This window comes from Dasypus novemcinctus, chromosome 8 (assembly GCF_030445035.2).
Source record: "Dasypus novemcinctus isolate mDasNov1 chromosome 8, mDasNov1.1.hap2, whole genome shotgun sequence".
Taxonomy (NCBI): domain Eukaryota; kingdom Metazoa; phylum Chordata; class Mammalia; order Cingulata; family Dasypodidae; genus Dasypus; species Dasypus novemcinctus.
In genome coordinates this window covers 39,393,259-39,419,179 of record NC_080680.1, presented here as the reverse complement: position 1 = coordinate 39,419,179, position 25,921 = coordinate 39,393,259, and the positions used below count along the sequence as shown (strand labels likewise).

General features: G+C 34.8%; 1 protein-coding gene across 1 annotated transcript in view; it reads left to right on the top strand.

Moving 5' to 3' along the window:
- Nucleotides 1-25,921, top strand: part of SMC5 (structural maintenance of chromosomes 5) — a 140,699-nt gene that overhangs the window by 12,785 nt on the left and 101,993 nt on the right. The window contains exons 3-7 of the mRNA XM_058301326.2: nt 1,357-1,409; nt 17,140-17,302; nt 18,348-18,482; nt 19,751-19,891; nt 24,625-24,786. Of these exons, the coding sequence (XP_058157309.2) occupies nt 1,357-1,409; nt 17,140-17,302; nt 18,348-18,482; nt 19,751-19,891; nt 24,625-24,786 (654 nt within the window). The remainder of the gene's footprint in view (nt 1-1,356; nt 1,410-17,139; nt 17,303-18,347; nt 18,483-19,750; nt 19,892-24,624; nt 24,787-25,921) is intronic.

The window sequence follows — 25,921 nt, the reverse complement described above, 5'->3', positions numbered from 1 at the left end:
TAAAATTGACAGTGAAAATGGAAAAACTCATTGAATAAATCTCAAAAACATGATTTTAAACAAAAAGGTCATCTTGCAAGTATACATGTAATATGATTTTATTTATAGAACAATCAAAACTAGGCAAAATAGAATATTTAATATTTGGGGATATATGCATTTGTGGCAAAAATAGAGAAGAGCAAAAGAATGATCAACAAATCAATTTAGAGATTATTAAGGGAGAGATTTTTTTTCCCTTCCCATTGCTACCAACTCTTTTAATTGTTACAAGGTAACGAGCAGATAGCACTCTCACAAAGGAAGATGCCAGTTGATTCCATATTTATGAAGTAACTGAAACAGAGAGATTACATCACGTGGCCAAGGTCAAATAACTTGCATGTGGCAGAGTTGAAATTTGAACCTAGATATTGATGTCTTAATCCTTAAACTCTGCATACTGGTTACGAGAAAAGGGTTACTTTTTCACCTTTCTTGGCGTCAGTTTCATCATCTATAAAATATAGTATATATACCTCATAAGGTTGTGTATAAAAAATAAATGGTAAAGTATATGTAAAGTGCTTAGAATAACAGTATATAGTAGATGCCTAATAAATCTTAGTTCTTGTTATAATTGTCATCATCACCACTATTTAAAAAGATAATTATTTCCAAGGTTTATTTTCTGCTGTTTTTTGGTATTACCTATAGCCTGATTTAACACCTAATCTGTTTTTTTTTTTTTTTTAGGCTCAGGATCTGTTTTCAATCTATACTCATAAACATAGAGAAACTAGTGCAAATATGTCTTTTACATTTAAATTGTAGTATTGCTTCTTTTCAAAAGATGCTTGGTGACTATTATATCCTCATTAATAAAGGATAGGGAGTAGTAGCTTGGTTGTTAGAAGTATTTAATCTGTGTGACTTTATACATTGTTCAGTGGTAGAGTTTGGTACAGCTCTTTGTGATCATGTGATAGAACCTGTTTTCCCACTGATCTCTTTTTCTCTTCTCTTGAGAGAGTTTAGTGTACTGGTTAACTAAGTACACAGGCTCCATCCACCTCGATTACCTCAGTTCAGATCCTTGCTCTACCATTTATTAGCTTTGTCACTAGCTTTATTAGAGACTAACCACCTGGCCCATAGGGGTTTGATAAATGTTAACTAATAGTACTGTTATTATTTGTGTGAGAAAAAAATGGGCTCAAGTCTGAGAAGGGTACATTTAGAAAGTAATGGGAATGGGTGTACAAAGGAATTATTGAAAGGTTTATAACCTGTTTAGAAATGACTTTGCTAAATCTCTGATTGTTAACTTGAGAATATCATCTCATCTTAATTTTTCCTTTTTTTTTTTCATCTTAGGTTGGCTTTTTCGTGAAACGAGGATGTTCCAAAGGCATGGTTGAAATTGAATTGTAAGTGTTAAAGGTGCTGAAATCAATTTTTTGCCAGTTTCTTGGTTTATGTTCATGCTTTCCTGATAACTTGAGAAAAGAGTAGTAATATGGTTTTATAGCATATATATTTAGAGTAATATTTAAGGAATACTTTATCTAGACTAGTAAGCTTTTTTTCCTTTTGCAAATCTTTTAAAATCTAAACTGTAAATTTTATTTTGGAACCATTCTTAAGGAAATTATAAGTTTATTGGTGATAATGAACTAGAAAGATATCACTGTTAAATATTCATTAAGAAGTTGCTATATTTTTCACAGCTAGCTGTTGTATTTTGCTGATTTTGAAAGTAATACTGGCTTGTTTGAAAAATTCCAACAATATAGAAGTGTATAAAGTTAAAAATGAAAGTTTTCTCCTTGCTATAAATCTACTTCTAGAAATAACCACTGTTAATAATTTGGTAAATCTCATATATGGCAAATATTTGGCACTTTGGTCACCATTTTCCATTCCCTCCCTCATGGTAGAAATTGATAATTCATCGTGGTATTCTTTTTTCTAGAGCCTAGGTGTTGTCTGTTTACCGCTCTTGGCAGTCATTTCTGATGGATCAGAGTTGTATTCAAGATGAAACCAATTTACCGTCCTTGCTGTATATGTTTTGTCTTTTACACATGAATATGCACATAGTTTAAATGATTCGTAAGGTGTTATTTTGGGCAAGTTTGCTTTTTTACATAGTAGTTCTTACAGAAAGTCATGGAGTTTTAGAACTGAAATAGCTATGAGGAAACTGACTTTAAGATCTTTTACATAAAAAATCGGTAAAATTTTCTTTTTCATATAGAGATGAAAAATAGACCCACACAGAAATAAAAAAGAGAATAGATAAAAGATCACACTGTATTAAAATACAGGCATATCTTATTTTATTGCGCTTTGCAGATACTGCTTGTTTTGCAAATTGAAGGTTTGTAGCAACCCAGTGTCAAGCAAGTCCCTTGACACTATTTTTCCAATAGCACAGGATCACTTCATGTTTCTGTGCAACATTTTGGTAATTCTCAAAATATTTCAAACTTTTTCTTTATTATATCTTTTATGGTAATCTGTGATCCATGATCTTTGATTTTACTGTAGTAATTTTTTTGGGGAGCCACAAACCATGCCCATATAAGACGGAGAAATTGATCGATAAATGTTTTATGTGTTCTGACTGCTTCACTAGCTGGTCATTCCCTCTCTCTCTCCCTCTCCTTGGGTATCCCTATTCTCTAAGACACAACAATATTGAAATTAGGTCAATTAATAACCCTACAGTGGTCTCTTAAGTGTCAAGTGTAAGGAAGAGTCAATCTATGTGGCAAACTCCATTGTTGTCTTATTTAAGAAATTGCCATAGCCACTCCAACCTTCAGCAACTACCACTCTGTTCCATCAGCAGCCATCAACAAGGCAAGACCCTCCACCAGCAAAAAAAAAATTACAACTCTGAAAGTTCAGGTGATGGTTAACATTTTTTATCAGTAAAATATTTTTAATTAAGGTATGTACTTTGTTTTTCTTTTAGACATAATACTTTTGCACATTTAATAGTCTACAGTATAGTGTAAACATAACTTTTGTATGTACTAGGGAACCAAAAAAATTTGTGTAACTTGCTTTATTGCAATATTTGCTTCATTGCAGTGATTTAGAACTGAACCTGCAATATCTCCACAGTATGACTGTATAAAGATAAAATTTTACTTAAGGCTATGAAACCAACACTGAATAAATGGAGAAGTATATTATGTTCCTAAAATGATAAAATTAGTGTCCTTAACATATCAGTCCTTCCCAGATTCCTATATAAATTTGATGTAGTTCCAGCCAAAACCTCAACAGGTATAATACAAGTTTATTATAAAGTTCCTCTATAGGGAAACGGACTTTGGCCCAGTGGTTAGGGCGTCCGTCTACCACATGGGAGGTCCGCGGTTCAAGCCCCGGGCCTCCTTGACCCGTGTGGAGCTGGCCCGTGCGCAGTGCTGATGCGCGCAAGGAGTGCCGTGCTACACAGGGGTGTCCCCCGCGTAGGGGAGCCCCACGCGCAAGGAGTGCACCCATAAGGAGAGCCGCCCAGCGCGAAGGAGGGAGCAGCCTGCCCAGGAATGGTGCCGCCCACACTTCCCGTGCCGCTGACGACAACAGAAGCGGAGAAAGAAACAAGACGCAGCAACAAGACGCAGCAAGACACAGAAAACAGACAACCGGGGGAGGGGAGGGGAATTAAATAAAAAAATAAATAAATAAAAAATAATAATAATAAATAAAGTTCCTCTATAATAACAGCTGCCACCACTGCCAATCATCTGGAAAAAGAAATGTGCCAGAAGACCCAAGAAGTTTTTGAAAAAGCCCTATAGTGAAGACTTTTTGTACCAGAAGTTAAAGTGTATTATAAACCTGTTGATATAAAACAGTATGGTACTGGTTCAGAAAAGTGGTGGAATAGAATAGGGACACCAGGAAAACATCTAAATGTACCTGAGGATTTAATTTATTGTAAAGGTGGCAGTTTAAATATGTATGGCATTTAAATCTCTCAATACATTGGCTATTAATTTTTTTTTTTTAAGACAAATTAGATCTTTAATGCCATACACAAAAATAAAAATTTAGATGTATTAAATCCTGGGTGAAAAAAAATGTAACTTTGAAAGTAATAGAAAACATATAGAACATTTTTAAAACCGTAGGAATAGAGAATGCCTTTCTAAACAGAACAGGAATTTGAATAAACATAAAAGGGAATATAGGAAATTTAGGCTGCATAAAAATCCAGCTGAAGATACTTAAATAGTAATTAAAACATGAGTAATAAATAGGAGAAAACATTTCAAACACAATTAACATATATAAGTCTTAAAATGACTAAAATACTAATGATTCATATAAATCAGTAAAAAAATATAAACAATCTAATAGAAAAATGAGCAAAGATAATGAACATGTCATTCATAGTAAAATAAATGGCCAGTAAGTATGAAAAGAGGATACATCTCACTAGTTATCAAGGAAATCAAAATAATGAAAAATTTTCCTCTTAGCTTAGAAAAATTTGTAGGTAATATCCAACATTGTGATGCTATAGAGAAGTGTCATTCAGTGTTCATGGGAGTATAATCGATATATCCTATTAAGCAATATCTGTCAACATTTAAAATACACATATTCTTTGACCCAGTTATTTACTTAACAAATACCTGTTCTAGAGAACATTTACATACATGCACAAAATTGGCTTTTCCCTAATTTTAATATGAAAAATTGAAAACAACCTAAATATCCATCCCTAAGAAGTGGCATATAAAATTGAAATTCATGCCAAGTGATTATTCTTATGTAAAAAGTGAAAAATATGCAACTGTATTTGTATATCCATTTTTATGCACTAGAAGAGAGCCTGGGAGGATACACCCCTATGTAACAACCATGTTAAAGGAGTATTTTACCATTCTCCTCAAGGGAGAAGGTAGTGGTATATAAAGGTGTATGTGAAGGAGATTTTCATTTTTTCACATTGTATACTTTTGAAATTTTAAAATTTTTATAAAAATATATCTATATTACTTTCACAATTGTTTTGATTATAAACAAGAAGAATGGACAAAGATAATTTACAAGAGAGACAAAATAGGCAAATAGGAAAAATATAAATGAGCAGAAACTGGGAAGTGGCGTTCAATCAGTTGGGCTCCTGTCTACCATGTGGGAGGCCCTGGGTTGTCCTTGTGAAGGCAAGCTGGCCCATGAGCTACAGAGAGCTGACGCAGCAAGATGACACAACAAAGGGAGACAGCAGATACAGAAAAAACGTGCAGCGAATGGACACAGAGAGGAGACAGTAAAGAAAGGAACAAGCCGCAAGGGGGGAAATAAATAAATAAATAAATCTTTGGGGGAAAAAAAAAAGCAGAAACATGAAAAGGTATTACAATAATTTTTTCTTTTAGTGTGCCTTCTTTACTAGAGACTTAGTTCAGTTATTTAGAGTTCCATGCCAAGGATACAGTGATTTATTTTCAAAGATGAAAGTTTCAGCATCTGTTCATATATTTAAAAGTCATTTGTATTTATCTGGGATTTATCTTTGCCTTCTGCTCATTTTTCTATTAGCTTATTAAATTTTTAAATTTAAAAAAAATTTGCAAAGAATTGGTGACTCAAGAATTGCAGAGACATTACTGCAGTGATGAAGGCTATAAAGAGAAGTGGTCACCTGTGTAAGGAGTATGACTTTATTGGTTTGATAGTTAGGAAAGGAAAATAGCAATATATGTGGAAGCTTACATTTATTGGGGAAGGAATAATCTTAGGAGTTCTTGATTCTGAGAAAAGGATACCAAATGTACCAGCTGTCAAAGAGACTTATAAAAGTCATTGCCAAATCATCTGAATAGATTGAGAAAGCATTTGACAGAATCCAAAACCCTTTTTTTTAAAAAATTTTTCTTTCAATTTTCTTTCCCCCCCCCCCAATCTGGTTGCGTCATTGTCTTTTTTTTAGTGCATCACTTGGGCCTTTGCCTCACCACACAGGTCTGGGACCCCTTTTTTCTTTTTTTACCAGGAGGTTCCAGAGATCGAACCTGGGTTCTCCATTTGGAATATGGGAGCTCAATTTCTTGAGCTACAACCGCTTCCCCAAAACCCTTTCATGATCAAAACAACCAACTAGGAATAGAAAAGAACTTTCTCAATCTAATTAAGAGTACCTCTGAAAAACTCATGGCTATCTTCATAGTTGCTGTTGAACACTGAAAACTTTGCCTGTAAGATCAAAAACAAGACAAGGATGTCTACTCTTGCCACTTCTATTCACCATTCCTGAAGGTTCTTGGTAGGGTAGTTAGGCAAGAAAAGGAAGAAAAAGGCATATAGATTGGAAAGGAAGAAGTAACTCCATTTGCAAATGACATGCTTTTATATATATAGAAACTCTTAAAGAATTGATAAAAACAATTAGCTAATAAATGATTCCAGCAGAGTTGTAGGATACTAGATTCATATACAAAAATCAATTTATTTCTGTACATTAGTAATGAACAATAACAGTTCCATTTACAGTAACATTAAAAAGAATAAAATGTCTGAGGATAAATTTAAACAAGGAATTGGAAAACCTGTACACTGAAAACTGCAAAATATTATTGAAAGAAATTGAAGAAGACTGACTTAAATGAAAAGATACACTGTGTTTAAAGAATGGAAGACTTGATATTGTTAAGATGGCAGAAGTTCTCAAATTGATGTATAGATTCAGTGCAATACCTATCCAAATTTCAACGTCTTTTACAGAAATGGACAAGCTGATCCCAATACTCATGGAATTACAGGGAATCCACAATAGCCAAAACAGTCTTAAAAAGGAAGAATAAAGTTGGTAGTCTCACACTTCCTATTTCAAAACCTACTACACATCTTATAGTAATCAAGACAGTGTGGTACTAACCTAATATAGATCAATGGAATAGAATTGTGAGTCTGGAAATATAAAATATACCCATACATTTGTGGTCAATAGATTTTGACAAGGGTAGCAGACCATTTAATGGTTAAAAACAAAAGACTTTTCAAATGGTGCTGGGAACAAGTGGATATCCATGTGCCAAAAAAAAAAAAAAAAAAAGAGAGGGGAACACTCTAATTCTACCTTACCTATTATGCAAAAAATTACCTCAAATGGAGCAAACCTAAATGTAAAAGCTAAAACTAGAAAACAGGTGTATATCTTTATGACCATGGATTAGGCAGTGGTTTCTTAGATATGACACCAAAAGTATAAACAACAAAAGGAAAAATAACTTGGATTCCATCAAAATTTAAAACTTTTATGCATCAGAAGACACATTCAACAAAGTTAATAGACATTCCAGAGAAGCGAATTTGGCTCAGTGGATAGAGCATCCACCTACCACCTCACCTGTGTGGTGAATTGGCTCATGCGCAGTGCTGATGTGCACAAGGAGTGCTGTGCCACGCAGGGGTGACGCCCGCATAGGGGAGTCCCACGCGCAAGGAATGCACCTCGTAAGGAAAGCCACCCATGCGAAAAAAGTGCAGTCTGTCCAGGAGTAGGGTCACACACACGGGGAGAGCTGACGCAATAAGATGATGCAACAAAAAGAGACACAGATCCCCAGTGTCGCTGACAAGAATACAAGCGGACACAGAAGAACATAGTGAATGGACACAGAGCAGACAACTGGGGGGTGGGGTGGGAGAGAAATAAATAAAAAAATAAAATCTTTTTTAAAAAATTCCACAGAATGGCAGGGAATATTTGCAAATTATATATTTGATAAGGGTGTGTATCCAGAATACATAAAGAATTCTTGTAACAATAGACAACCCAGTTTAAAAGTGGACAATTAAATAGACATGTCTCCAAGGATATACAAATGGCCAATAAAGCACATGAAAAAGATGTTCAGCTTCATTAGTTATTCAGGAAATGCAAGTCAAAAGCATTAGATACAACTTCACACCCACTAGGATGGCTATAATAAAAAATATGGACAATAACAAGTGTTTGTTACGATATGGAGAAATTGGAATCCTACATTGCTAGTGGGAATGTAAAATAATGTACTTGCTTTGGAAGATGGTTTGACAAATCCTCAAAAAGTTGAACATATAATTACCACTTGTCCCAGCTGTTCTACTCATGAGTATATACCCAAATGAAATGAAAACATGTTCATACAAAAATTGCTATTGGGTGAATGCCAGAAGTCTGCATTTGTGATAATTGTACCACAGATTCTGATGTGGGGTGGGACCTTGAACTTGGTGAAAGAATGGTTGACAAGCTAAAGACAAATTCTTAATATGTTTTTTTTGCCCCCATGGCTTCTGTAAATCTTTTTAAAATTAAATTTTAATCAAGTGTGTCACTAATAGATGAACATATTCAAGCAATAAGTGCATAGGAAAAGTTATGAACTTAGACCAAATGTAAAGGTATAAGGCTGTAGTCAGTAGTAATATTTTGATGATGTTCTTTCACAGTTAATAACAAATGTTTCACAATAATACAAAGTGTTGTTGGTGGGATGATATATGGGAGTCCTGTATGATGATGTGCATATTTTATAAGTTCACAGTTTTTTTAAAAATAAAATTTTATTGAGGTATATCATACACACATGCACATACATAAACAGTAAGTTTATAGTAAAAGTTCTGAATTTACAAAAAACATTCTTATATTTATACCATTAACCGCAATCTTTATCTACTACCGAAATCATTGTTATACTTCCCTAGATTATTCTCTAGCTTCCTTTCAGTTGACATTTACTTCCACAGACAACCCCTTTCAGCCACAGTCACATTTATAAATCCAGCAGTGTTAGTTATACTCACTGTAATGTGTTACCATCAACTCTGTTCATTTCCACACTTTGACAATAAATCTTATTCAAAATTCTACATAATTCATGTGGGGTTCATAATGTATAAACAAAATGTGGTATATCCTTACAATGCAATGTTAATCAACTATAAAAAATAATGAAATACTGATACATAGTACAACACACAAGAACCTTGAAAACATTATGCCTAGTGAAAGAATCCCAACACAAAAGGACACATATTGTATGATTCCATTTATATAAAATATCCAGAATAGGCAAATCTGTAGAGACAGAATGTAAGTTGGTGAGTGCCAGGGTAGGAGGGGAGTAGGGAAAGGACACTGTCAGTAGGCGTGGGGTTTCATTTTGGAGTGATGAAAATTCTGGAATTAGAGAGTGGTGGTGATATACAATCTTGTGAATGTACTAAATGCCACTGAATTGTTTATTTTTAAATGGTGGATTTATGATATGTGACATCTCTCAAATTTTAAAAAATACTGCCATATATACTCCTGTATTAGCCTTGATACCATTGGTTGATTGCTGCTTTCTTAGATATTGAAAATGAAACCAATATACTAACCAGGTTTATTTATAAAATACAGAGAGAATATTAACATTTAAGTTTGAAAAGTCTAGTAGTAGCTGCAGATCTTAAGCACCTCTGCTTTTCTACTCCCAGCCACCAAGTTCTATTTATTTTCTCTTATCTAAAGACGTAGACTTCTAGCTGTGAAGTAGCTACTTGCTCCAATAATCTAACTATTTATCATTAACCAGAATTCTGTTACCAAGTCTGGCAACAAGGACAGGTTTCCTTTCCCCAAATTCCCCAAATTACATTGTGATCAACCTTCATTGTCGAACACGAAACAGTTCAGCATTAGTTGTTGAAATTGTGATTTTATTAAACAAATGCATTGTCTGCCCACACACTCGTTAAGTGGTATGGTAGGTAGAATAATCTTTGGCATGAACTTATACAATCATTTATCAATTATTTATTGAGTGCCTGTATTTTGGGGAAACTGCAGTTTACCTTGGTGGAATTTATTTTCAGTGGCATGAGAGGGTACAGAGAATAACTAAGGAAAATAAAGCAGGAAAGGAGGATAAGAGGTGATAGGTTGTGCCAGGATAGGTTTAAAGTTTTAATTAGGGTGATCAAGAATGGCCTCACTGAGAAGGAGGCATTTGAGCAAAGACATGAGGAAGGTAAGAGAGTGAGATGTACAGATATTTGGGGCAAGAACATTTGAGGTAGATGGATCTGTAAAATCCTAAAGCCCTCAAGTAGAGGCCAGTAAGAAGAGAATAGAAGATAAGGTATGTAAATTTCAGGGAGCCAGCTCATAGGGCCTTGTAGACAAACTAAGGACTTTTATTTTGAATATGATGGGAAGCCAACAGGTTTTCAGCAGAAGAATGAGAAGATCTAATTTAAATTTTAACCAGATCAATTGGGTTGCTGTGTGGAGAATAGACTGTAGGAGAGCAAAGGCAAAAGCAAAGATATCCTTAAGTGCTGATTGTAATTCAGATGAGCGATAGATGAAGGTTACTTGGACCATGGTAATAGCAGCAGTGGAGGTGGTGAAAAGTGGTCAGAATACAGACATAGTTTGAACGTAAGAGCGCAGAAGATTTGCTCTTGAATTAGATGTAGGATGTGGGAGAAAAAAGGCATTGGGAAGGACTCCAGGGTATCTGGCATGTATAACCGGAAGGATGGAGTTTCCATTAACAGAGTTTGAGAAACCTGCTGCAAGAGGTTTTGGGGGTAAGAACAGAAGTTCATTTTGGAGTAGATCATATTTTATTGAATTTAGGATGCTATTACTTGTGAGATAAACTTCCAATTAAATTGTGACACAAACAGTTTGAAATGTGCACCCCAATTTGAGAACTGTTAGAATGTTGTTTTTAAAGAGAGAGAGGGTGCTTTTCAGAATCAGTAAAATAGAGAATAAAGTTTGAGGTGCTTATTAGAAATTCAGGTAGAAATGTGGATAATTAAATATATAAATCTGTGGTTCTGGGAGGAGTCAGGGCTGAAGATAATGCATTTGGGGAATCATCAGTAAATACAGATGAATAAAATCACCGAGGGAAAAGGTATGGGTAAAGGAAAGAAGAGTTCTAAGAAATATTAAACCCTTTTGGACTGGAGCAGTTAGAGGTTGAGCATAGGAAGAATTTTGCTAGTGAGTCAGAGGAATATAATACCTGGAAAACAAGGAAAGAGAATGCTTTAAGGACGAGGGAGTGAACATCTCAGTCTGATGCTGCTCATAGGTAAAATGAGGATGAAGTATTTACATTTAGATTTAGCAATTTTGAGCTCATTGTTGACTTTGACACGGTTTGGGTGGAAATGATGGTTTTATTTATTCTCATTGAGTGTTATGGAAAGGCCCTATATTAGTCAGCCAAAGGAATGCTGATGCAAAGCACCAGGAATCTGTTGGCTTTTTAAAAGGGTATTTATTTGGGGTAAAAGCTTACAGTTACAAGACCCTAAAGAGTCCATCTCAAGGTTGCTTTCTCACCAAAATCAGTTGCCACGTGTTAAAGCAGGAAGGATGGTTGCTGACCTCTGCAAAGGTTCAGCCTTCCTCTCTCTCAGCTACAGGCTTGCATAGGGCTTGTTTCTTTGTGTCATTTCTCCTTGGGGCTCCAGGATCAAAGCTGTCTCTTCTGCGTGTTTATGGATCTCTATCCCTCTCTTCCTGTGTGTCTACTTGAGTGAGTGTCCATTATATCACCCCACCAAAGGGGCGGGGACTCAACCCTGAGTCATACCCTACTGAGGTGGTCGATTCAAAACCCTAATCTTAACAGATAATGTAATCAAGACATGTCATCTGAATCTAGTGCATTCAAAGGGTATCACACCCAGAGGCACAGACCAATTTATAAACATAATTCTCTTTTTGGGGATTCATAAATAATTTCAAACTGACACAGAGCCCCCCTTCCCTTTTTTCCTTCCCTCCTCCCCTCTTTCATTCCTCCTCTCTTTCCTTCCTTCCCTCCTTCCTTCTCAGCTTCCCTCTTTCTCCCTTTCTTCCTTCCCGGGACCTCTACATGGGAAACGGGCGTTCAACCACTTGAGCTGTATCCGCTCCCATGGAAATGCCTCTTGAGACTATTTTTGAGTCGGGAACTGAATGATAAAAAGGAACCAACCTTAAGAAGATCTGGAAGTAGCATATTCTAGGCAGATCAAACAGTTTTGTCAAAGAATTCAAGGTGGAGATAGGCTTGATATTTTGAGGAACAGAAGAATGCCAGTGTGCCTGCAGTGAAATGAGATAATGTAGGATTTTGGAAAATACCCTTCATTTGGTTGGGGATATTCTCTTCCTAATTTGGTATACTTTTAATCATGAATAGCTAATAAATTTTATCAATGTCTCTTGAGTTGATCATATTATTTTAATTGAAAAAATAAGATACTAATTTCCTGATGTTTAACCATTTTGCATTCTTACATAAACCCAATATGCTTTTTTTTAAATGCTGGATTTAGTTTTCTAATTTATTTAGGATTTTAGCATCTGTATTCAAGGGTGATATTGTCCTGAAATTTTCCTTTCTTTAACTATTCTTATCAGGTTATAATATCCAAGAAACTTGACTCATAAAAATGGGTTGGGGAGTGTATTTTTTTCTCTACTCTGGAGTTGTATCAAAGATAATTGTTGTTTGAATGTTTGGTAGAAGTTATTAGATAAAATCATCTGGACCTGGCATTTTTGTGGGACTTTTGGTGTGTGTTTTTCTTTTTAAAACTAGCCATTTATTTAATTTATTTAATGGTACTGTATTATTTAGATTTTGTTTCTTTTTTGAATCACTGGTAATTTGTACTTCTCTGAGAATTTTTCCATATTTTCTTAGTTTTAAATTTTATTGGCATGAATAATATCTTTTACATATACTTATTGTTTGTCATCTGTAGTTACTTTATTCTTTCATTTATGCCCTCCTATTTTATTAATGAGAAAAATTTGATTTGTCAGTAAAAAGGCTTTACAATGAACCAACTTTTGTATTGTTATTTTTTGTATTATATCATTGTTTTTCTATTTTGTTAGACTTTACCAATCCTCTTGAAACTTAGGGTTTCTTTTGTGGTTTTTTCCTAATTTTAATTTTTGTACTTTTCCTCATTTCTTGAAATGTACAGTTGCTATACTAATTTTCAGTCTTGTTTTCCCTAAGATATAGTTAATGTTAAAATTTTCCCTCTCATTTGCTTTAGCTACATCATATATATATATATAGTATTTTTCTATTTTTCTGTTCTGAATATTTTCTTCATTTTCATTGAGTTCTTAATTAGAAGTCATTTCTAATTCTAATTTTGTGATTTTCCTATTATATTTTTATTATTGATTTCCACTTTGGTTGCAGTATGGTTAAAAAAGATAAAATCTTTATGTTACCAATTCTTTCAGATTCCTTGAGCCTAGTTTTTTTGTAGCAAGCTTTCATAAATGTTCTTCATTTGATGAAATGAGTGAGTATTCTGCTCTTGAGTGCAATGTTCCATATTTTTCCTTAGTTCGTGTTTATTAATTATATTGCTAAGTTGTCTATATTTTTGCTGATATCAGTTATCAGATCAATTCATTTGTTACTGAGAAATGCGTATTACAGTATCCCTCTCGGGCAGGGGTTCTTAACCAGGGGTATGTGGAAAGATTTCACGGGGTCCCTAAGCTTGATTTGGAAAAAATCACCTTATTGTCTTTATTTATTTTCTCTAACCTCTAACTGAAATCCAGCATTTCCTTCACTTATGAATGTATGCAGTAAATTACAGTAGTGTTCATTTCATATTACATTGCAGTTGTTGAATATTTCGAAAAATCGCTTTTGCTTATCCACACTTCAAAATTATGGTAGTTGTTAGACCTGATGCTGGTTGAGTGTCATAAATCTATCTGCTGCTTCATTCTGAGAAGGGGTCTGTGGTTTTCCCCTGACTGGGAAAGGGGTCCATGAAACAAAAGGTTAAGAATCCTTGCTCTAAGGAGTTTTTTCATTTACGCTTGTCCTATCAATTTTTGCTTATGTATTTTAAGGACATTATTAGTTGCACTAAAGATTCAAATTGCTCTATCTTCCTGCTGAATTGAACTTTTTATTATATATAGAGCTCTTTATCTTTTGATGCTTTTTGCCCTACAGTCTGTTTAATCTGCTATTGTTAGCAAGTTTCTCTTTTTAGTATTTTCCTGGTTATCTTTTTTCATTCATGTCAGATTTTCTATATTTTTTGTATCTCACTTAAACAAGTATGGTTGGGTTTTATTTTTTAATCTAGTCTTTAAAACATTTAGACCATTTCTGTTTATTGTAATTACCATATATTTCAACTTATTTTTATCCCCTTCTGTGCTTTTTATTTGTCCCACTTTTCAGTATTTTTTCTCTTTCCTTCATTTAAGTATTTTGTTTGTTTCATTTTTCCTTCTTTGTTTTGGAAGTGATGCATTTTTTTGTTATTTTAGTGACTACTAGAATTTTTAATACTTACCAGAGTCTACAGTTATGATCTTTAGCCTCCTATCCAACAGTTGAAGTCCTTAGAGTATTTTGATTTTAATAACCTCTTTCCTGAACTTATATGCTTTTTAAATTCTGCCTTTTAAAAAAATTTCTTAAGACAATAGTTATTATTAATATATACTATAAATGTTTGTTTAGAATTATCCCATGCATTTTCTGTTTGCTTTGCTTTTCATTCTTTCTTGCATTTCTCATCTTCTGTCTAGGACCACTTTCTGCTAGAAGTACATTCTTTAAACTTCTAATGAAAATCTTTTCATGGCACAGTTGGTGGAAAATAATGTTATTTTGCTCTAATTCTTGAAAGATGTTTTTGCATGATCTAAAATTCTATATTGTTGACAAGTCTTTGTTCCAGTGCATTCAAAGTATAATTCCATTGCCTTCTGATGTGAATCTATTCTTAGTTTCTCCTTCTCTTAAGATGCTTTAAAATAATTTCTTGGTTTTTGGTGTTTTATAGTTTTATGACCTGTATCTAGATGTGGCTTTATTTTTTTTAATTTATTTTATTTATTTATTTTTTAAAAATATTTATTTATTTATTTAATTACCCCCCTCCCCCTGTTGTCTGTTCTCTGTGTCTATTTTGCTGCATCTTGTTTCTTTGTCTGCTTTTGTTGTCCTCAGCTGCACGGGAAGTGTGGGTGGCGCCATTCCTAGGCAGGCTGCACTTTCTTTCACGCTGGGCGGCTCTCACAGGCGCACTCCTTGCGCGTGGGGCTCCCCTACGCGGTGCGCATCAACACTGCGTATGTACGGGTCAAGGAGGTACGGGTCAAGGAGGTCCGGGGTTTGAACTGCAGACCTCCCATGTGGTAGACGGACGCCCTAACCACTGGGCCAAGTCCGCTGCCTAAATTTATTTTTAATCTCTGGTTTGGCTTCTTTCATCAGTTTTTGAAAGTTCTTATCTATTATCTCTCAAATGCCACTGTCCCATTCTCTGTCTACCCTCCTTCTAGAACACTTATTGGATATGTTAGACTTTCCTAATCAGTCGTCCATGTTTCTTAATGTCTCTTTCTTATATATATATATATATATATATTTTTTTTTTTTTTTTTTTTCCTTTGGTCTCTTACATTCTAGATTTAATTCTTTTGGGGTCTTTTTCATATGTATTTGTTGTTTACTTATTTTCAATCCTCTTTTGTTTCTTAAAACAAAGTTAACACACTTGGTTTATATTTGAGTCCCTTAATTCCACTATGATTCTGCTTTATTTTGACTAGTTTTTGTATGTGTTTCTAGTGAGCTGCTCATTTCTCTTTGAACTTTAGCTGTGCTAATTCTTTGAGAATAAAGGTAGATTCTTGCAGAGGGAATTTTAACTTCTGTCAAGGCCATTCATTAATTTCAGTCCAGGATCACAATATACAAAATTCTCAAGTCAAGTAGTTTTGAACGTCTTCAGTAAGTCATGTAAGCTCAAGATACAAGTTTTGAGGGTGTTTGAGGATGATTTGTGGTTAGTAACCCTCAAAGGAGATTTTTTTGTTTCACAAATTAAAGCTATACTGTAAGATAGGCAATTTACCTTGCTGTCCCTAGTGATGGTGGCAATGTAGTATTTCTACTTTACTCTTACATGAAGGGCATAGCCTTTTAGGGTTGGTTTACGCGTAGCTCTGGGCTTTAACAGCAACCCTCCTCCCATCGAAGTACCCGGAGATCATGAAAATGAATGCTCAGGGTCACCTGGTTGGGTAGATGGCCTCTAGGTGAAAGCCAGTTTCATTTTCTCACTCTTGGGTTCCCACCTTCCCTGGGATTTTGGCCAGAATTCCTTACTTTCATGGTAACTTATCAATGCATCTTTGAAGATGTTTTAATATTTTATCTGTTATTTAATATTTATCTGTTATTTATCTGTTAAATATCTAATATTTTATCTGTTATTAAACAACAGTTGTTTAAGGGTACATTATTAGTCACTCCGCTGGAGAGGAAAGTTTAACACCTACTTTTTATTTTATAGCTAAAATCTTACTGTTTTGAAATGTTATGATTACAATATACAACATATACAAATTATCACTGTCATTTAGCCATTGGGTACCAATAATTTATCTTTCTACCACATGCTTCTGATTCCCAGTGAAGAAGATGGATGAATAGATGGGAGGTGTGGAGCAGTAGTACTTCTAAAAGCAAGAAATAAGTAAATACCCTCCTTTCAGATTCTATATTACTATATGTTCCTTTATGGCCATATGATACAGTCACCACTGAATTCAGAGTAGAGTACAAGTTAAGGAAGCCACGGGTCACTGTGTGAGGAGGCTAATTTTGATTTCTGGAAATGTTTATGCAAGAGTCGGTTTCATTCATACATTTGCCAAGGGGGATTGTTTAAGGGTTTAACTTTTGTATGCTTTAATATACTACCCATTTTGAATTGTAGTGAATGCATGTGATTGAAGAATAGCATATTGATTAAAGGATAAGGAACTCCAGATATGTGAATCATCTGGCGGTGCTTGGGAATTAGTATTGACATTTCTTTTCATTTTATTTTATTTCATTTTAATTTGTTTTGAATGTTAAATAAGTAGTAATTTACACATGGTCAATTATGTATTATTACTAGTAAAATGTCAAGACTTCCTTCTTTTGAAGGGCCCAAATAGCAAAAGGACTAAAAATTCTGATAATTCTATCTGGCAACCTTTGGTGTAAGAGAATTTTGGAAATTTTATTTTTCCAATAATGTATTTGTTTTGAATATAAAGATCTTTTAAATTATTTTAATTAGGTTCAGGGCTTCTGGAAATCTTGTAATCACCCGTGAGATTGATGTGGCAAAGAATCAGTCCTTTTGGTTCATCAACAAAAAATCTACAACCCAGAAAGTAGTAGAAGAGCAGGTTGCAGCCTTAAATATTCAAGTGGGCAACCTTTGTCAATTTCTCCCTCAGGTATGAAAAAAATAAATGTAAAGATGGGAAAATTTTGTATATAATGGTTTTTCTTTATGCCAAATAAAAATGTAAATACTTTTTCAAGAGATATTGTAATGGCCACTATTTAAATTGAACATAGCACTCATAATACTAACAGTTCTGTATAAAGTGTAGTGTTTCATTACTTAAAATATTAGTATTATCTTATTAGATTGTAACTAACAAATTTCAATTCATACAGAATGTGAATTATAGAGTATTTTAAAAGAAATAGAGTTGTATTATTTTTAAGTACAAAGACAGCTTGGATAGCTCTGTAATTCCATTCGTGGGCTCTTAAAATTGTGTAGATAACAACAGTTTAATGTATTTGTTTATATAAAACATTTGATATGCTAAAACTCTCTTAAATCTACTGACGTATCTTCTAAAATCTTCTTATATTTTAAATGTGTTCAGTAAAAATAAAAATTCCTGATAGTGCATGTTAAATGCTAAAATAACATCAATTATCTTTTAAATTTGTCTTTCAATACTATTTACTAAATTATAGATCATTTTCTTTCTTTTCAGAAATGATCATTTTGATTACATATGTCCAAATTAAAGAACATTTTAAAATTGCCAACTTTTTTGCATTTATTAGCTGATGTCAGACTCTCTAGAAGTAGATGTTTAATATTGCCCCCATTTAAAAAAAACTTTTTCTAACATTCTGACTAATGTGTGATAGATTTTTTTAATGGTCATTTCAATTCAAAGGATTATTTTTTTCTCCTTTTCACAAAAACTGTTATGTGGATTAAAACATTTCAATCTGAAAATATTGACAGAAAAATTTTAAAGGTTCTCAAAAAGGAAGGAAATACTTCATTCCCTAAGTTTGTTTTTTATTATTTTAAAGAATAAAATATCAAAGGTCATAGGTTTATAGTAAGAGTCACTTATCAAAGATGTTTTTCTCAAACAAATTCCATCTTGACAGATTTCATCAAGTTAATACATTTTGAAGATATTTGTAAATTATAATAGCTGCTGATATTTAATTTCTGTACTCTAGGACAAAGTTGGGGAATTTGCTAAACTCAGCAAAATTGAACTCCTTGAAGCTACTGAGAAGTCAATTGGTCCTCCAGAAATGCACAGGTATCACTGTGAACTCAAAAACTTCAGAGAGAAAGAAAAACAACTGGAGGTATTTAAAAACAGACAACTCATTTTAATTTTCCCTCATTGATTTCTAAGTCTGAAGATGTGGAAGAGTGACTATTGTTCTGATTCATTGAATAAATTTATATTTTTGTGATATTTTTCATCCAGGATTGTGTTGCTAACATCAATTAAAATAACAAACAAAAAATGAGAATTCATTTAATAATATAAAGGTTGGAAAATTTGACAATCATTTCAGCAAATATATGTTATTAACTGAATTTCTAAGGAACCCATAACAGTATTAGAATATTTTTTCTCTCAGGAAGTTACAGTATTATTCATTCATTTAGTATTTATTAAAGACCTACTATGTGCCAGGCCTCATAGAAAACTATGGCTAATATACAGCAGATAACATGCAGCTTTTAATATGTGCCTCTATAGAACCCATGTATTTTTTCAATACCTTGGGGCTAGGCTTTGTAAGATGTTCAGTTGCAGTGTTGTATTTTTATTTTCACCATTAATAAGCATATAAATAAAAATGTCATTTTGTAACATACCATTTGACAAGGTGTATGTTGACCCAGGAACCAAAATAAATTAAATTTTCATAATAAAAAATCATGTAAACAAATGCTCTTTCCTATAGTAAGTCTCTAGTTGATAGTAGGTATTTTGTTATAATTGTTTTTATTATTATGCCTATTCAGAGTGAATCACCAAAGGAATTGTTCTGAGCATTTATAAATTTTTTTATCCTACTTCAGCTATTACCTTCAGCCTGTTTACCTTTCCTTGCATCAAATAATTTAATACTCCCACCTGAAATACCTAAACTATCTACCCTCCCCTGAAAGAAATCAGGCACATATCATACTAGGTTTTGAGTACATCTTTGTATTTGTTCCTTTGTAATATACAGGCTGAATTTTTAGCCTTTTCTCATCTGTTTCCAAGTCCTTATGTTATGAATGTCTGTAACATATTAATTATAATAATATCACTTATCTTTTGTATATCACTTAGCTTCGGTTGAGCTTTCACCTATATTAAGTAAATTGCTTCTTTAGACAAGGAGTGTCTGGGCTCAGATTTATAGGGATTCCCCATGATCACATGGCTATTAAACTGTAGAGCCTCCACCAGAATTCAGGCCTGGGTATTACTTTTTATACAGTTATTAAGAAGACTATGTAATTTTTTCAGTTTGAGGTTTTGCTAGTATTTGTATCTTTTTCATTGTTTAAAGATTTGACCTGTTGTCTTTTTTCAGTTAAACTAATTGTTCAACAAATATTTATTTAGACCTCATGTAAAGAGAAAACTGAATATCTAGAGAAAATGATTCAAAGGAATGAAAGATATAAACAAGACGTGGAAAGGTTCTATGAACGTAAACGACACTTAGATTTAATTGAGATGCTTGAAGCTAAAAGACCATGGGTGGTAAGTCTTAATTTTTAGGGAAAAACCTAAGCAAAAATAGATGATTCTTTAAGAGAAAAGTTGTAAAGAATGTACTAATTAGTATGTATTCAAATTAGATGCTTTAAAATTTTTTTGGCTTTATCATACATAATAAAATTTGTCTCTTACTGTTTTATTGTATGTATTATAATTTTATAGCAAATAGTCATTAAGTCAGTGCTTTTAATTCTTTCAGATTTTACTTCTCTACAGGTAAAAAAGTAAATCTTTGAGAGTCCTTTGTCAGGTCATTGATAATTTAATTGGGGAGTTTACCACTAATATTAATTTTGCTCCAAATATGACTGAATTATCTTAGCTGCGATCTTATCTGCTTCATAAACTTACTGAGGCTGCTGTTTTATCTCTAATCTCACTGTGATATATGTTTTTAAGACCACAATTTGGACTAAAGATTCAGTTCTTTTAATGTATTACTTTAAATATTGCTCCAAGGTTGGAATGGAAATAAATATTATTAGATTGGAAAAATATATGGCTATGTTTGTGGCCTTCTCCCTCTGCTTTACTCTGTCTTGCCCATACATCTGTTCTTTTTTTTTTTTTTTTGTACTGTTTTTTTTTTCTCTTAATTTTTTTAATGTTACATTAAAAAAATATGAGGTCCCCATATACTCCCCACCCCCCACATCTGTTCTTTGACTCCATACCTGGGCATGATTAAGTTATGATTAGGGCTTTGATTGGGCAGTGTCATTAGGGCATTGGTGGGTGGGGACTCACAGATAAAAGGCATGGCAAAGGACAGAATTGAGGTTTTTGATGTTGGAGTTTGATGCTGAAGTCTTAAGCTGGAGCCCTGGGAAGTAAACTCACAGAGGAAAGAGAAGCAAATCCCAGGAAGAGAGTAACACTGAGCATGGGAAAAAGCAAGACCCTGGAAGGGAGGAACCCAGGAAGCCTGAACCCTTGCATATGTCAACAACCATTTTGCTCCAACACATGAAAATAGACTTTGGTGAGGGAAGTAACTTATGCTTTATGGCCTGGTTTCTGTAAGCTCCTACCCCAAATAAATACCCTTTATAAAAACCAACCAGTTTCTGGTATTTTGCATCAGCACCCCTTTAGCTGACTAATACCAAATTTGGTACCAAGCAGTGGGGAAGTGTTTTTGTAATTACCAAAATGCTGGGACAATTTTATGAATGAGCAAGGGGTAGTTTTGGAGGAATTGTGAGAAGATGCTTGATGTAAAAGGCCTAGATTGCTTTGAAGAGACTGTTGATAGCAATATGGATGCTAAAGAGACTTTTTATGATGACTTAGAAGTAAGTGATGAAACTATTACTGGAAACTGGAAGAAAGGCAATCCATGTTTTAAAATTGCAGAGAACTTAGCAAAATTAACTCCTGGTGTTTTATGGAAAGCAGAATTTGAAAATGGTGAGCCTGGGCATTTAGCTGAAGAAACTTCCAAAGGAAATCCAAGGAATGTGGCTTGGCTTCTGCTTGCAGCTTATAGCAAACTGCTAGATGAGAGATATGCTGAGGACTGAACTGTCAGGCACAAAGAAAACAAAAGCTAATTCTGGAAATTCCAAGCCTCTGAAAATCAAGCTTCCAGAAGAAAGTGCCCCATTGGAGGACTTAACTAAACATGTAACTTATAAATCAGGATTGAAGATGCAGTTATCTTAGAAAGACCTGTGGAAAGTCTTACTTTCTCATGGCTTGGACCCCTGCTTCTTGCATGCTAAACCAGCAAGATTTTTGAGAGGACTGTATGAATAAAACCACTGCCAGCTTGGACTGAAAGGGATATGGAAAGGAGAGATTGAAGGAGAAACAGTTTTAAGAGAAAAACCATGGAAGCTGAGGTCTGGAATTAAGACATCACCTTGTGGGGAAGAGGATGCGGCTCAACAGATAGAGCGTCTGCCTACGGTATAGGAGGTCCAGGGTTTGAACCTCCTGGCCCACATGCAGTGTTGCTGTGCACAAGGAGTACCATGCCATGCAGGGATGTCCCCTGTGCAGGAAAGCCCCATGTGCAAAGAACGTGCCCTGCAAGGAAAGCTGCCCTGCACGAAAAACACACAGCTGCCCAGGAGTGGCTCCATACACTCGGAGAGCTGACGCAGCAAGATAATGCAACAAAGAAGAGACACAGATTCCCGGTGCCACCAAAAATGCAAAAGGACACACAGGAACACACAGCGAATGGATACAAGAAAGCAGACAGTGGGGGGGGGGGGGGGGGGGAGGAGGGGAGGGGAGAGAAATAAATAAAATAAGTCTTTAAAAAATAAAGAAGACATCACCTTGGGCCAAGAGAGAAACCCCACCCATGTTCAGAGAGGGTGAGTTTGCATGAGCAGTTGAAGAAGGTGGATGTTTCTATCTGATCTCTGGGAGAGTTTTGCTGCCCCAGGGTGCAGAGAAGGTAGCGCACATTCCCCAAGGATTAGGGCGGTTAAGGTCAGCACCCCCACATGTCTGAGAAGGGTGGACCTGCCCCCCAAAGGGTAGGGAAAGCCAGGTGGTCAACTCATTGTTCTGAGAGGGTAGCGCCTGTATGCCAAAGGTAGGGGAAGGCCAGGTGGTCAACTCATTGCTCTCAGAGGGTTGAGCCTTTATGCCAAAGGTTAGGAGGAATGTTGTGTTCACGTCACTGTACTAGGTTGTTTAAGACTCTAACCCAAAATATTGGGTCAGGTGTGGCAATCACCCCAACACTCTTGGAGGGTGAGGTCTGGAGCTTGGTTGACACCCACATGCTTGTTGAGGGTGGAACCAAGAAAATAGCCATTGGGCAAGCATGTGGAAAGGGTGGGTTTCCATAAGGCACCAAGGAGAAGAAACCATCATCTTAAGAGTAACTCTCAGACTGAAATCAATGAAGGATGCCCTGCAGGTTTACTGCACTGGAGAGGACCGGAACTCTCATTTCTCTCCCAGTTTCTCTTTATTGTAATGCAAATATGTATCCTTTGTCCATTTGTGTATTGGAAACAATAAATTGTTTTGTAAGTCTCAGAGGTCTATAGAAGACAGAACTTTGCCCCAAGACAAACTTTATTTCTTTAAATTGATTGTGATATGAATTAATACTTGTTGTTACTGATTTAAGATTTTTTCAAATATTGTAATGTCTTTTTGGAATTCAGAGGGTGGTGTATACCAATTTGATATGGTTATGAATCCCAAAAATAGATATTGGATTATATTTGTAATCTGGTCTGTACCTGGGCATGATTAAGTTATGATTAGGGCTTTGATTGAGCCATGTCATTAGGGTACTGAATTCTCACCCCTTGGTGGGTGGGGACTTACAAATAAAAGGCATGGCAAAGGACAGAGTTGAGGGTGTTGATTTTGGAGTTTTGATATTGGAGTTTGATGCTAAAGTCTTAAGCTGGAGCCCTGGAAAGTAAGCTCACAGAGGAAAGACGAATAAGAGGAAGAGAGAGAGGAAGAGAGTAACCCTGAGCCCAGGAAGAAGTAAGACCCTGGCAGGGAAGAACCCAAGAAGCCTGAACCCTCGCAGATGTTGGCAGCCATCTTGCTCCAACACGTGAAAATAGACTTCGCTGAGGGAAGTAACTTACGTTTTATGGCCTGGTTTCTATAAGCTCCTACCCCAAATAAATACTCTTTATAAAAACCGACCAATTTCTGGTATTTTGCATTAGCACCCCTTTGGCTGACTAATACAATCTCCATTTTTTTTCCTTTTTCTGATTTACTTGAATGTTTGTTTGCTTTGCATTATCTTACCTTTCTTCATCCCATTTACTCTAGTATATGTTCTCATAGCTCCCCACTTGTTTTTGTTTAGTAATTATTTATTCCTGTGATATGATAGGCATTGTTTTGACCTACCTGCATGTTTCTTTTTATATGCCTTTTGACCTGTTCTTCTCTTGCTCTGTTTTTGTGCATTTTTTAGTTTTTCATAATTGAGTTTCTTTTACATTTTTATGCATCCCTTTACCCCTTCTTTGTTGAGAGCTTAGAGGAAAGTATAATTTTAGTAGTATTTGGATATAAGCTACAAAAAGAGAAAGGGATGGAAGTTAGAATATGGCCTAATGATAGAAATAAATGCTGAGTATCAAGACTTAATAAATGATTATATTGGTTATTATTTCTGTGGTTGTTTAAGGGGGAAATTTTAATATTAATAAACCTGCCAAGGGGATTTCAAAACAGTCTTTCTTAGATTTTGTTTCTGGTTGTACCTTTTTTTAAAAAAGATTTATTTATTTATTTTTATTTATTTCTCTCCCCTCCCCCCCGTCCCAGTTGTCTCTTCTCTGTGTCTATTTGCTGCGTGTTCTTTGTCCACTTCTGTTGTTGTCAGCGGCACAGGAATCTGTGTTTTTTTTTCTTGCGTCATCTTGTTGTGTCAGCTCTCCGTGTGTGCAGCGCCATTCCTGGGCAGGCTGAACTTTGTTTCGCCCTGGGCGGCTCTCCTTATGGGGCGCACTCCTTGCGTGTGGGGCTCCCCTACACGGGGGACACCCCTGTGTGGCACGGCACTCTTTGTGCACATCAACACTGCGCATGGGGCCAGCTCCACACGGGTCAAGGAGGCCCAGGGTTTGAACCGCGGACCTCCCATGTGGTAGATGGACACCCTAACCTTTGGGCCAAGTCTGCTTCCCCTGATTGTACCTTGACTTTTAGTATATGTATTAGTTTAAACTAGATGCCCATTAACTTCTATATCTTGAATTATTTGCAAGGAATATGAAAATGTTCGTCAGGAATATGAAGAAGTAAAACTAGCTCGTGACAGACTAAAGGAAGAGGTCAGAAAGCTTAAAGAAGGACAGATTCCTATGACACGTCGAATTGAAGAAATGGAAAATCAGCGTCACAATTTAGAAAGTCGAATCAAAGAAAAGGTACTTTCTGACTCAATTTTAGATTATATTTGTATTTTGTTTTAGGAAATATAAATATTATTTTGCAAGTTTATATATAGCTTTGGTTCTTCAAGTTCCTTAATTAGGAATTCTACCACTGTAGGATTTACAAGGTCCTATTCATCATTGTTGGAGAGTAGCTACTTTATAGAACTTCCAAGATGTAGTAAAAGAAAAATGAAGTGTTATTGTTTTAATTATAAGTGATTCATGTGATATTCGTAAAAACATTGAGCTCCTCTTTGAATTCATTATATGTGCTTTATAATTACATACCCTTTTAGAAGAAAGTAATATAGAAAATCTCATTTCTTAGGATAAGTAATATAATGAAATGTTCCCTGTATTGGAAAGTATAAATTTAACATTTTTTATGGTCATGGCTTTTAACTTTTAGGAGGATTTTGGAGTCAGATATTGTTTTGAAAATGGTTTAAACTGTGGACCCTGTTTCCAAAATAATGCATGAGGCAGATCCAGAATTTTGTTTGAGATTTTGGGGATTCACAAGCATACTGCAGTCAAGTCATTAACATCTGGTTAAGAACCTCTAACATAAATTGGTCAGTTATCTCAAATTAGTTGAGTTTTTGTTAGTTACACCAATGGAATTTATTATTTGTGAAGAGTAATTTTACCAGAACCCAGGAAACCATTTCAAGTTGTTTGTGCTTACTTACCCCTGATATTGGACACTGTGCTTGAAGGTGGTGTCATTGATCATAATGGGAGGAGTTCAGCCTGGCATTGCTGTTGGAAAAGCTGTGAACGTAATTTCCACTAGTCAAATATCATATAATAGTGTATTTTTTGTATAATATTTACCTCCGGATTTGCCTATGGAGGAGAAACAAACTTTGCTTCATTGGTTTTTTAAAAAGTTATCTTTTCTTTATCATTAAAATTGTATGTTGCTGTAGTGTGAACATGCTACTCCAGGTTCTGTGTTAATTACAGTTTTAAGATTGTTAATTGGTAAAGGACCAGTCAGTATACAAGTTTTGATTATTAGAATTTTAACTTTTGTTGGTACAAAAGCAGTTATTATTTGGAGCTGTTTTATCTAGAAATGTAACTTGGGTTTTTTCTTTAGGCAACTTACAGATACGAAAAA